The sequence below is a fragment of the Engraulis encrasicolus genome, unplaced genomic scaffold, assembly GCF_034702125.1.
Source record: "Engraulis encrasicolus isolate BLACKSEA-1 unplaced genomic scaffold, IST_EnEncr_1.0 scaffold_1035_np1212, whole genome shotgun sequence".
Classification (NCBI taxonomy): Eukaryota; Metazoa; Chordata; class Actinopteri; order Clupeiformes; family Engraulidae; genus Engraulis; species Engraulis encrasicolus.
Window position 1 is genome coordinate 1 of NW_026944499.1, and position 13,622 is coordinate 13,622.

The 13,622-nt window shown below is 44.8% G+C and overlaps 1 protein-coding gene and 1 long non-coding RNA gene across 4 annotated transcripts; both read right to left on the bottom strand.

The window, feature by feature from the left end:
• Positions 1–18: 18 nt before the first annotated feature.
• LOC134441961 (probable global transcription activator SNF2L2) lies at positions 19–12,107 on the bottom strand (the record flags this gene model as incomplete). The annotated part of the gene is made up of 5 exons (XM_063192344.1): positions 11,902–12,107; positions 9,599–9,665; positions 8,965–9,075; positions 8,167–8,409; positions 19–69 (listed from the first exon to the last, which is right to left on the bottom strand). Coding segments are annotated over exons 1-5 (618 nt in total), but the record flags the coding sequence as incomplete, so codon positions are not given.
• Positions 2,728–5,231, bottom strand: LOC134441962 (uncharacterized). Of its 3 annotated transcripts, XR_010033249.1 has the most exons (5): positions 5,041–5,231; positions 4,675–4,764; positions 4,174–4,262; positions 3,220–3,359; positions 2,728–2,853 (listed from the first exon to the last, which is right to left on the bottom strand). It is a non-coding gene; the product is annotated as an uncharacterized LOC134441962 (long non-coding RNA). The 3 variants fall into 3 exon arrangements; XR_010033248.1 differs by lacking the exon at positions 5,041–5,231 and having other exon boundaries at positions 4,675–5,003; XR_010033250.1 differs by lacking the exons at positions 4,174–4,262; positions 5,041–5,231 and having other exon boundaries at positions 4,675–5,003.
• Positions 12,108–13,622: the final 1,515 nt, after the last annotated feature.

Genomic DNA, 13,622 nt, shown 5'->3' on the forward strand with positions numbered 1-13,622 from the left:
CAGGAAGGGCCGCAGCACCTTGTGGAGGCGCCGGATGATCAGAATGGTCTCCTCCTCATTCAAGTCCACCTGCTCGCAGCAACAACACAGCCAAAACAAGACTTGGGTTTTTCTAATGTTTCAGACAGTTTTATCTTTTACCTGAGATGTTTTGACGGTGTAGTTTGACTGTTTGCAAACATAAGTTAATGAGTGACATTGTATCTGTGCAATGTGTATTAAACTATGTGTATGCTACGGAACGCCTTGATTTCCCTTCGGGATAAAAACAGTTACTCTACCTCTACCCTCTTGACGGAGGTAACAACCATTTTGGCCATGATCTTAAGGTAAATTTTAATCCCAAATTGCAATACATCCAAGAACCCAGGGAGCAGCATTTGCATGTGATTTTTACACGGCTAAAAAGTTAGCAAAGTCTTAACTAGAAATGCACCCAGAGTGTGCAGACCTCCGCCAAGGAAGTTAAAGGTAGGGTTGGAGATCTTTGAAAAACGGTTCCTGTGAGCTATATTTTTGAAAATACACAGCCCGCCTCTCCCTTCAGCCCTCCCCTCAAAGCCACGCCTTCAAAACACATGAACGCGCATGCAGTCTGTCAAGTGTTCGGATTATCCCGGGAACCCACGAGAGCTCACGAGGCGGGGGGGCGGGCTAGAAGCCACGACAAATCGACTAGCCAAGCTAACTTCCAGCCATGGCACTGTCTCCGGCTGCGGTAAGAATGTTCAACATCACAATAAACCCAGGCCGTCAAACAGGTCGTCATGGTTGCCATTTCAAGAAATATTGATGACAGTAGATGTATACTAGATTAGTTATTGAACTTGACTTGATACGTGCTAGATATCTCATTCTAACTTCCTAACACTGATGACAGATGCTATACCGTCATCCCTAGACAGTAGTTCTAGCCAGTAGCTACAGTATTGACACATGGATTTATTTTGACAGATGTGTACAGCAGTATACATTTTACTATTGTATTTATATATACCCGACACCACAATCCGTAGTGTTTTAGGCTATGACTTCAGATTTCACTTGGGTTGTCCCACGCGCAGACACAGGGACAGGGGAGTAAAGAAAAACGCTAATGAAATGGTTTTGGCTGACGATATTTTCATATGCTTTAGACCTTCCACGACCACGAGAGCTCCAGCTCTGACTTTCCTGGCCCATCACAATCATAACGACCTAACAGCCCAGTAGGACCGATGGCCAGAGATGGAGGAGGAGGAAGATAGACGCAGCAGAGGTCGGGGGTATTGATTAGGGAGACTCCAACAGAATTGACGCCCTGCTAACTGTAAGGATGTACATTCATCCCACAATAACATTATGTCCTGCTGTATTCCTCCAGATGTGTAAGTATTGTAATGGATGTTATCACAACAGATGTACTCTATATCGCAACACGAGTAGGCTACACGAGTACACCTGTTGTGATAACCATTACAATATTTCTACTCCTATGAGTAGTAGTGTGATATTACATGGGTGTAGGTACACAACACCAGTGGTAGTTCAAGTACATCCATAAAAGCCCATCTACTTCATACATCTGTGTAACCCCTGGCACAACACCAGTTTGTAAGAAATTGTCTGAAAACGTTGTACTGTATGCATACAATTGGCACATCTTTATTTATATACACAATAATGATTGCTTATGTCTATATTGGTCTTATTGTCAATAGAGTTATTTAGTCCCCATCATCAAATAGAAAATGCACTACATAAAATGTATTTATTGCTTTGCAGGCCTTGATTCAATCATTGAATTTGAAGCAATCCCATCGGTTACTGCAGCGTGCCCTAACCCGTGACCACAGTTTGATGTTCGACCTGGCACATGACATCTGGTCCTCAGTCACAGCCCAGTAGCACAACCAACCTGGCGCCTCTGCGCAATATGTAAGGAGATGCCCATGAACATTGAAAGGAAATGCTGTGGTGTTCTCAGTTTTGATGGAAGACTTTGGGCTGATGTAGGACCAGGTGAGAGAAACGGTCTCTTCAGGCATGCAGCCTACAGACAGTATGGGGCACTTGAACAGGGCTGACGTTGTAATACACAGTACAATACCCAGGATTAGCCAGGGTTACCCTGCTCCACTAGAGCAATATAAAAGGTTTATACAGAGTAAGTACGGTATAAAACACACAAATCGGCAGTGTGCAGAGTTTTATTATTTTTCATTATCTGTAGGAGCATTCATCTGTACATTTATACATCTCACCTTTTTGGTTTGGAACCACGTTTGTCTTGTTACCATTGTTTTTTTTCATACATAGAAAATAAATGCAACCTGTCAAATAATCTTCTGATTGTGGTTTTGTGGAATATATAAATTATGTAACCATGCATTTTCAGTCAGAGAATGAATAAAAAAAAGCCACACAGTCAAATTGTGTCCACCAATATTTACTGTCATTGAAATGTATGGACAATTTAAACAATGTATTACACATGACACTAGATACATTACTTTATACTATATTTACAGTTGTCATTACCACACAAAAACTCTGGGAAGGTGGGTAAGTGCAGCAACTGTGAAGGGCCTAGTCTGAGGTTGGAGGCGTCTGTGCTGTAAAAAGATAAACAGAATTAGAAATCACATATCTGACAGTAGCTCCAGTGACATTTTAAATGTAAGTAACCTGGGTTGTTGGGGCAGGGACACCAAAAATAACTCCTTTTATCTGGGCTCACCTTGTTGTGAGTGTCTGCGGTCAGCCATCCCTCTTAGGGTAGAAAGTCTTCTGCGCAGGACGGTGCCCTGAAGGTTGACGTTCACAGTATGCAGCCTTCATGTCCTGGAACTTTTATTGTGCAATTTTCCATATCTGAAACAAGCAATGTGTTAGACTATATTAGGGCTTCATTACATCAAATTACACAGCAGGGTTTTACAGGGTGTTGGCTACAGTCCCAGGACCAAAGTGGACTTGTGTGCCTTGCTCAAGTGCACTTCAGCTGTGGATGGAGGTGTAGGTAGGGAGAGGTAAGGATGGGATTTCAACCAGCTTCTCTCTGATCTTAGGACCACCTCTCACCATCAGGTGATGGCTGGCTGCTACCTCAAATTTCATTCATGGCCCAAGTTATGTTCTGTAATCAGCATTGTTTTTACCTTACACAAATAAATGTAAATGCATTCAGCACCATGGGGGGCTGTGAAGACCTTTGAGAATATTTGCAGAACTACATACTGAATTGAGCCATCCGCCTTTCTCTTGGTTGGTGTGTTGAGATGGTGACTGCAGTCCAGGCTTCTTGGATCGGAGGAGAAAAGCTGTAGCTTTTACTGGCATAAGTATGTGGTTGTGGAAGGACCCTGTCTGCTGTTGACCTGAGGGAAAAAAGAGCACAAATTGCATATTAGCACAGAGCCCATGCTTAGACCATGATAGACAAATAAATCATCTGGCACAATCTGCATGCAACCAACAGAACCTAGAAAGAGAAAGATTAGCAGCAATACACAAAGGGGACAAGTATACAAAAAGCATGCAAAGTGTTCTGATAAGGTGCATGGAGGTAGTCTGTGTTGATTCCAGCAACCTCAAAGACTGAAAAGTGTCCCAGTGTGTTGAATTGAAAACTTGGCGCGTGCGCGCGCACACATAGGAATATGATAATTTAGTGCAGTGTTAAACATCTCAACAGGGGTGCCGGGGCACCCTGGGGTGCCGTAGGGCCCGCTCAGGGGTGCCGCGGAAACGTGGCTGATAAATAAATTATATAACATAAAACATATTTGTCAAAATTGATAAGTTAATGTTAGTCAGTGGAATCTTTGATCTGCCATTTACGCACAATAAAGTAAATATTGGTCACCCCAGCTGCAACTTTGAACGTAGGTCGTGCGACTAGGTTGTGTGTCTCCAAATGTGTTACTTTTCTAAGCTTGTGTGGTATCGGATGTGATGCTATATTACGGCTAGTTGGTTTGGGCTGCATTGAAATTTTTCATGAATTGAAAGGGTGCCTCGCCTAAAAAAAAGGTTGAGAAACACTGATTTAGTGTATCAATTACAACTACAGGATCTGTTCGCTTTTGTCAGATAGAACCATTGTTTTTCAAAGGCAGATCATTCCAAAAAGGATAGTAGTATCTGCAACTGGACGAAATTACACCCACAAACATGAATAAAATAAACTACCAGTGTGCGGTGATTCATTCTTCATTTACTTGGCAGCCTTGATATGTTGTGATACAGGAGCAAGGAACAGCTATGGAAAACACCACAACCTTGGAATGGACAAAGCAGAACATTTCAATATAACCAGGGTAAAACAAATAATGTACCGGCATCTCCGTGATCATTCAGTGTAGCCATCACTATAAAGATCTGCCGTGTAGCCGTCATGGTCATTAGGTGGTATTTATCAAATGCAAAACTACTGTCTTCTCAAAAACGACATCAGCGAGTTAACATTACACCCACAATCATGTAAACATTTGAAAACCCAAAGCAATCTATTTTGCAATGCTGGAGCGGCGAACAGGTTGTGCTTGTGCTTGCTACTATTACCAGCGTCATACAACAGAGACGTACCAAAGCAAAACATGCAAACGATATATTTTTGTAAACCACTAGAAAGACATGTAATGGGCTTTGCTGGTCAAAGTAATGTGTGCGTAAACATGGTAGGTTACTTACTACGGGGTGAATCCGTATTCAGTTACTGAACGCGGATGGAGAAGGGGTACTTCCGTCCTCCCAGCTGGTTTGTCTGGCTCGTTCGCACAACTAGTAGCAAAACACACAAGAGTAACCGTCTGAGTTACACAGAGCAATTCTGAAAACGTGTTCATGTGCACAGAATAAATGCCACAGGGGGGAAAAACACAAAAAATAAAGCGATTGAGGTAGCAGCTATGTTAAGCAAGGTAGCAGCTAGATATGTTGGAGCTTGAGCTAATCCTCTGACCCCTCTCAATGGATACTTGCTTAAAAAAAGACACCACTGTGTCCTAAACCAATTCGCAAAATATTATACAGACAAATATATTAGGCCTACCTCACCTCTCGATTAGAAATATGGTCACCAAAGCGTATTTGAAGCCGCTGCCGTAGCCGACATCTGTGTCCAAGAGTGTCAGGCCCCATTTCCGATTTTCAGCCCGTGTTGGAGTCTGGTCTTGCGAGTCCGATGACTATAATCCAAGGGAATATGTTATCCTGACATGGTTAGTCCAGTGTTCCAAAAGCCAAAGTTCTTCCTGTAGCTCTGCAAAAGCCACCAAAGTTTCCAAGTATCTCAGCCTACTGCTAACTCTCGTTACCTTGCTACTAGCCGAGTGCTGATGAGACTTGTCGCGTGTGCATGAATGATGGGGGCGGGGTTGGTCAAGTTCACGAGTCGGCGAACGCGCAGGGAGGAGGGGTGAGTGCTGGCGGTTGATGGACGTGTCAGAAACCAATAGAAGTGATGATGAGTATTACTTCTATTGGTTGCCGTTTTCTTCTGACTACGCCCTCTACACTGGACCAAAAGATTTCGTTTTTTTTCCAAACACTCTATTTCAATGGGTGCTATGGCGTCATGAGGAGTTTTTCACATGATATGGTAAAAAATGTGCCAGAAAAACATCTCCTATCCCACCTTTAAGTTTGTTTTTAGACACATACAGTGGGATATTTGTGTCATTTATGCAGGTTTATACACACCATTAGTGTGTTCAGAGAATTAAACAGTCAAGTTGTAACTAGATTATATCTGTATTTTTTATAATTACCATGTCCTTGATTAACTGTGGTCTGTTTTGTTCACCTGTGTGATTGTGGTATTGGCAAAGTGCTACATGCTATATTGTGAACTTACTATGCACTGTCCTATAAATGCACTTATTGAAGGTCAGAAGTTGCTGGTCACATTGTTATAAACAGTTTTGAAGATTGGCAGCATGCCCGTATTACCATTTGAAATTTCACAGCTATTTCATATCAAACTTTAAAGACTAAGTGGAATTATACCAATTGTATCAGCCTAATCCAGCCTTGTGCTTACTACAAGATAAAAATCAACCTGCTTTGAAAACTTGTGATCACACGACATAGGCCTATGATTAGTGAAGGGAATGTAATGATTTTGACCAACAAAACTGAAACAACCACAGACAACCGTATGGTTAGGCCTGTTTTTTTGCCTACAATGGTATGCATTATTCTCATGGGCCACTGGTTGGCCTTAGCGCTGTCGGCTGAAGCGTGAAGCGGCATTTCAATCACTAGCCTATCACCGTTGTTAATCAGTCTAGGCATTGCTGTCGGGCTTTGTGGTCCATCTCGCAACAGGGGATAAATTGAGTGAAGTGTAATGCATTTGACCAGCATTGTGAACTTGCACAGCCACAAATTCCATATTGTTTTGGCGATGGTAGCCTACCCAATTAATTCGACATTATTGTCAACCGAAATGATCTGCGGTGGTCACTGTCCATCTCACAGCAGTGCACTTCCACTTCACACATATTTTAGGCAGGCAGCGGTAATTCATTTCACAGGACTGTTTGTTAACTTCAACGAGGGTGTAGCCAAAAGGGTGCCTGCTGATGAGCATTTTTTTTAGGTTGATAGCAATGGTTTTGGAGCTGGCGTCAAAGGAGACAGTACTTTTCCTTATTGCTTTGGCGGCACACCCGATTGGAATAGGCCTATTCGCCGGTGCTCGGCCATTATGCAGACTGTCGGGCTTTCTGATCCTGGTCCATCTCGCAAACAACTTGGGGTTAACTTTAAATGTAGCGAAGGGGATGTAATGAATTTTACCAGCATTGTGAACGTACAGTCATAAATTATTTTGGCAACGGTAGCCTAATTAATTCGACAGCATTGCGAACCTCAGTCACAGTCCACAACAGCATTGTAAACTTACACAATCACATTCCATATTTTTGACAACGTACTTAATTCGACAGCATTGTGAACCTAAACGATCTGCGGGGGTGGTCACTGTCCATCTCGCAACAGCAATGACAACATATGGGCCAACACAATCACAAATTCCATATTTTTGGCAGTGGTGGTAATTCATTTGACAGGATTGTTTCCTGCATGCGGATGAACAACTTTTTAGGTGATATCAAATGCACTTTGTGTTGGAGCTGGCGCGGCAAAGGAGACTCTCTCCCTGTTCCTTATTGTTGCTCAGACAGGCGCAGGCACGCCGGTGCTCAGTAGCCAGGCTGCGCCCTCCTAGTGACGCAACACCTTCGGCGGCAAGTCTATGATAATCAGGCAAGGTGCTCAGTGCTCACCGTGCGCACCTTGTGGCAGGCAGTGAAATAGCAGCGCACGAACGAACGAACGAACAAACACAGACAATACACAAACCCAGGCGATCACATAACCTCCTTGGCAGAGGTAATTAATGTCTCAGCTGTATTGCTAAGCCTAGCCCAAGGTTGTTCATGAGACTGTGCCTGGGGCTGTGTGTAGTGCTTTGAGACCATGTCTGGGCTTATGTGCTCAGCAATAACCAAATGCAAATTAAAAAGTGTGTGTGTTTTTTTCAGCCGGTGGCTTTTCTATTATTTTTTTCCTGTTTAATTCTGCAATTGCTTTGCAGGTGAAACTCTGCAGATGTCCTGTGTGTGCGTGTGCGTGTGCGTGTGCGTGTGCGTGTATTTGTGTGTGAGTATATTGGTTGACTGGTGAGGTAGGGGGCTGAATAATTATTTGTATGCCTACATGTTTTTTACAACTTTTCTTAATTATGACCTGCCAGGGGACTGAAGCTGTAAATTGGGGCTAACTCTGGTAACTCTGGTTGCATCATCTCTGTATGAATAATACATGATCCTTACTAAAATAAATGTCAGTCGTATCCTCTTGGCAAAGGGGACGATGAACCATTGCTCGAAGGTTTGTGTGCATGTGTGTGTGTGTGTGTGTGTGTGTGTGTGTGTCTGTGTGTGTGTGTCTGTTTTCTTCAGTGTGTGTTTAATCTATCCTTTCTCCAGTCATGGCGAAGGCGGCGTTGAACCACTGCTCGAAGTGATGTGTGTGTGCGTGTGCGTGTTCATCAGCGCGTGTTTCACCTACCCTCTCCCCGGTCATGGCGAAGGGGGCGTTGAACCACTGCTCGAAGTGGTGTGTGTGTGTCTGTGCGTGCGTGCGTGCGTGTTCATCAGCACGTGTTTCACTTACCCTCTCCCCGGTCATGGCGAAGGGGGCGTTGAACCACTGCTCGAAGGTGCTGCAGCTCTTGAAGATGGTGGGCAGCAGGAAGTTGAGCAGGGCCCAGAGCTCGGGCAGCTTGTTCTGCAGCGGCGTGCCGGTCAGCAGCAGGCGGCGCGGAGCCACGTAGTGCGTGTTCAGCACCTGAGTCAGCTTGCAGTGGTGGTTCTTCATGCGGTGGCCCTCGTCCACGATCATGTACTTCCAGCGGATCTGAGGAGCACGTACAACACAGACTTTGACAAACCTAAAGATTTTATTTTTTTGGGGTCCGAGCAGGGAATCGAACCCGGGTCAGCCGCATGGCAGGCGAGTGCCCTACCGGTTGGCCACGGCCTGACTTTGACAAACTAAAGCCAGGCTAAAACTATACGACTCCAGGTTTTGTGTCCGATTATGACTTCGGGTTGCACTGCACACAAAAAGAGAATCGCAACTGTCAATCTTATCCCGTATCGTAAACACTGAGACAATACCTGACGTTCTATTGTATGGTAAATTATGGTAAATTGCCATCATTTCAACAGATATGACAAACATTTCTTGTACCATAGCAGAAATGTTGATAAGTTAAGCATTTTTTTCCGTCAAGTTCTACATTTTGCAATGCAATCTTGCCAGTACATAAAGACTACGCCCCACTACTTCATGGCAAAAGCATTTCACTCCACGTTTCCGACATTCCGCCAGTGAGATATATACGTGGCATTCCTGTAGACAGCTGCTGTTCAGATGTGTTGCAGCTCACAGACGGACGTCTATGCTCACCTTGGCCAGGATTTGCTTGTCCTTGATGATGTATTCGTAGGTGGTCAGCAGCACATTAAACTTGCCGCTGCGCAGTTGAGGCAGCAGGCCGCGGCGCAGGGAGGGTGTGCCCTTTTAGACACACAGAGAGAGAAAGACAAAGGCAAAAACACTCACAAGGTCAGACGGCAGCAGAATATCATGATGACGACGGCAAAAAAGCCAGACAGCATTTGGGGACAACAACAACAACATCATTTAAACGTGCACCGTGTAGGATGGTGGCCAGAGTAGGTATTGCAACTATGCTGCTCAATTGAAAACTGTGCTGCCTATTGCCAAGTTTGATCTTTCATGAATATTCAGTACATGATAAAGTAATATTTACTAGTACATATAACCAAAGAACAGAAGGTTTTGGATCTAAATATCTATGTCTGGAAATTCAAAATGGCGGACATGGAGCAGATCCACCTTCATATCACAGAGTGCATTTTTAACATTATGTAATTAATACTGTACATATATTGCAGTTGGTGCACACTGTAAAAAATACACCATCACATGTGGGTACCCTATCACATTACAGGGAGATTCACTACAAAGGAACCAGTAAATAAAATGCAACAGGCCATGAATAGACAAAATATTTTACCTTGTATGCAATTTTGACAATGGTTGGCGCCCACTTGTCAAGTTCATACGTCCAGTTGGATAGAGTTCTGGAATAAGACAAGAAAAAAATAGTCTAAAAGGCTTTTGAGAAAAGGCAAGGTCTTGGAAGTAAAAAAAACTAAATCTGTCATAGCTACAAGGAAAGATGTGGCCTTTTGCTTTTGTCGAGGGCAAACTAACCTTCCCCACAGGACCCATCACCCAAAATCTCATCCAAGAACAACCTAATCCACACCAACAGGCAGGGAGCAGCGTGTGTGTGTGTGTGTGTGTGTGTGTGTGTGTGTGTGTGTGTGTGTGTGTGTGTGTGTGTGTGTGTGTGTGTGTGTGTGTGTGTGTGTAACTGTGTGTGTGTATATGTGTGTGTGTGCGTGTGTACAGTATGTGTCTGTGAGTCTGTATGCGTGTATGTGTGTGTGTGTGTGCGTGTGTGTGTGTGTGTGTGAGAGAGAGAGAGAGAGAGAGCGAGAGTGTGTGCATGCGTGTGTGAGAGTGTGTGTGTGAGAGAGAGAGAGAGAGAGAGAGAGAGAGAGAGAGAGAGAGAGAGAGAGAGAGAGAGAGAGAGAGTGTGTGTGTGTGTGTGTGTGTGAGTGAGTGTGTGTGTGTGTGTGAGAGAGAGAGAGAGAGAGAGAGAGAGAGAGAGAGAGAGAGAGAGAGAGAGAGAGAGAGAGAGAGAGAGAGAGAGAGAGAGAGAGAGAGAGAGAGAGTCTGTCAGCCTTTCTGTCAGTATACCACAATCTTAGTGGGTGTCAGGGAGTAAAAGGCCCCTGAATCCTCGGCTCCCTAGCTGAATCGATTGCTCGCATTGCTCCATTAGCTGAAAATCCTCCTGCCTGCCCCCCTGCCTGCCTGCCTACCTGCCTGCCTGCCCGTCTGCCTGCCTGCCCCCCTGCCTCGATTGCTCGCATTGCTCCATTAGCTGAAAATCCTCCTGCCTGCCCCCCTGCCTGCCTGCCTACCTGCCTGCCTGCCCGTCTGCCTGCCTGCCTGCCCCCCTGCCTGACCGTCTGCCTACCAGAGTGGGTTCCTGAGAGAGCTCAAACTCTGGCACTCACTCACACACTTACTCTCCTCCCTGCCTCAATCTCCCTGTCCAAGAAAAGAAAAAAAAAGTTTGCTATTACAAAAGTCACACAGGGCCGGGAAAAGCAGCAATAATAGCAATGTGATTGCAGGCTCTGGAAGACATACAGACACACGTATGCCTTGCCAGAAATGGAACAGAACACCAACCCATTTGCGTCATCATATAGCAGCTCAGCATCCTATTTCCCAACTCAGGTCTGGGAACAATATGGCTGATTGGCCATCATTTGCCATGACCATGTCATTACCACTATAACATAATATACTGTTTAATGCGTGTGTGCTGAAAGAAGGTTTAATTATGCCGCGCCAGCTCATGTGTGCATCTCTGCAGATGGCAAACGTTGTAAAGAGTGACGTATGAATGAAGAGGCGCTAATGATCAGATATCATCGGGCCAATGACGTGTATGGGACACGTGTATGGGAAACACGTATGCAGTGTTCCCTTTTGTGTGTGTGTGTCTGTATGCATGTGTGTGTGTGTGTGTGTGTGTGTCTGTGTGTGTGTGTGTGTGTGTGTGTGTGTGTGTGTGTGTGTGTGTGTGTGTGTGTGTGTGTGTGTGTGTGTGTGTGTGTGTGTGTGTGTATGTTTGCACCTGTGAGTGTGTGTACCTGTGTGTGTGTGTGCATGTGTGTACCTGTGTGTGTGTGCATGTGTGTACCTGTGTGTATGCATGTTTGTGTGTGTGTGTGTGTGTGTGTGCCTCATCTGGAGACGGAGGTGCCACATGTATCCTTAAGACACTCAGCGCGCAGTTTCTTTTAGTTTTGTGTAAACTCCTATGAAATTTGGCTTGTGCTATGATAAATGTCATATCCAAATAAAGAAGTAAACTGTGTGTGTGTGTGTGTGTGTGTGTGTACCTGTGTGTGTGTGTTTAGTGTGTGTGTGTGTGTTTAGTGTGTGTGTGTGTGTGTGTGTGTGTGTGTGTGTGTGTGTGTGTGTGTGTGTGTGTGTGTGTGTGTGTGTGGGAGTGAGTGTGTGTACCTGTGTGTGTGTGTGTGTGTACCTGTGTGTGTGTGTGCGTGTGTGTGTGTGTACCTGTGTGTGTGTGTTTGCACTAGTGTGTGTGTGTGTGTGTGGTGTGTGTGTGTATGTGTGTGTGTGTGTGTGTGTGTGTGTGTGTGTGTGTGTGTGTGTGTGTGTGTGTGTGTGTGTGTGTTTAGTGTGTGTGTGTGTGTGTGTGTGACATACGAGAGGGGCACGATGATGAGGTAGGGCCCGTTGAGCCTCTTGAGCTCCATCAGGTAGGTGATGAGGGCGATGGTCTGGATGGTCTTGCCCAGACCCATCTCATCCGCCAGGATGCCGTTCAGGTTGTTGTTGTACAGGGACACCATCCACTCCAGGCCCTGGATCTGAAGCACACGCACAAACACAGACACGCACGCACGCACGCACGCATTACATTACGTTATATTATATTACATACCGGTAATACATTACACTTCGCTGATGCTTTTATCCAAAGCAACTTATAGATATTATTTTTCATGGTACCAGTTACAGTCCGCGTGAGGATAGGTGGCTTGCTCACTTCAACCATGAGTGAAAGTGTAGGGAGAGGTCAGGTGGGATTCGAACCGACAACCACCAGATTAAATGACCAACTAACCTAACCATTAGGCCACAGCACATTTTTAATAACTGCTTTGTTCTTTTTTTCCTATTAAGGGGTTTTTATACCTTGAATGGACATGGAAATATGAGACAATGATGGAAAGCTGGTGGATGAGAGATGGGGGAGGATCGGGAAATGACCTCGGGCCGGACTCGAGCCCGGGCCCCTGACAACACAGGGCAGTGTTTGAGCCACGGCCAAGGTCTACACTGCTTTGTTTTCAAGGCCAGAAAGATGTGTTTGTAATTTCATCTTTCAGGTGTCACGTGATGTTGATGTAAAAAAGTTGTGAGGTGCGCGTGCCAGCGCTCGAAATTAACGGTGTCCCGACGTCCCGGGGACCATAAAAAATGTTGTGGGGACACAAAGTTATCATTTCTGGGACAATGCCGGGACCGTCCAAAAATATAAATGAAAAGATTCTAAAAGTAGGCTATTATATTTGCAAAGCCATTACACAGGGACATTAACTCAACACCAACCATCAGCGAAAATAGAAACAGAAAACTTTCCGATAACCCTCCTCATTGTGCTCTAGAATGTTGATTAAGATTTCGCAGCTGAAACTGCAAGCGCGTTGTTCTTCGGACTGCTGCTGAGAGGTTGTCCCGTTGGTTATGCCATTTCACCCTGAACTAGAAATGCTCTCAGAGAAACGGGCTCTGGATTGTTGATTTTGCAAGCCAATAAGGATATATTCTAGTAGACATGGTTAAACTGTGAGAGGAATGGAGTTCGGTTTTGCTAATATTTCAGGTAAGCAACGCAACAGCCCCAAACAAATGCGCAGTAGTCTGTTGCCACCTGTCGCGTGCTTATCCGCCCAAAACACCAGAAACGCGAGCTGGCTCTAAAGTAGATTAACCCTCATTCATACATATCAGAAACTGCCTGTAAATGACTTTCCAGTAACAAATAGGGCCTAGTTAGGGAAACGGCAAGCAAGCTAACAGAGGTAGTTGTTAGCCAAGAACGTCAAGCAGTTTCATTCAAATGTGGCTGGAAATGAAGGCGCTATATTCTGAACATTGTCACACAAACGCAGTTATTTAATTAATGTTGAAGTATCCGTGTTATTGTTTCTGCGCTGGTAAAAGCAGAAATGCCTAGTAGCCAAGGTCAAATTGAACAGGGAAAAAGTCCACCTTGACTTCTTTGATTACAAGCACGAAGAACGTGCTTCAATTGTACAGCATTGCCAGCGCATTTCTCTCCAATCCCTCTCTTTCTCCCCTCCCCTCCCTCTCCATGCTAGCCTCTCTCCCTCCCTTCTCGAAAGTGAGGTAGGCCTAAG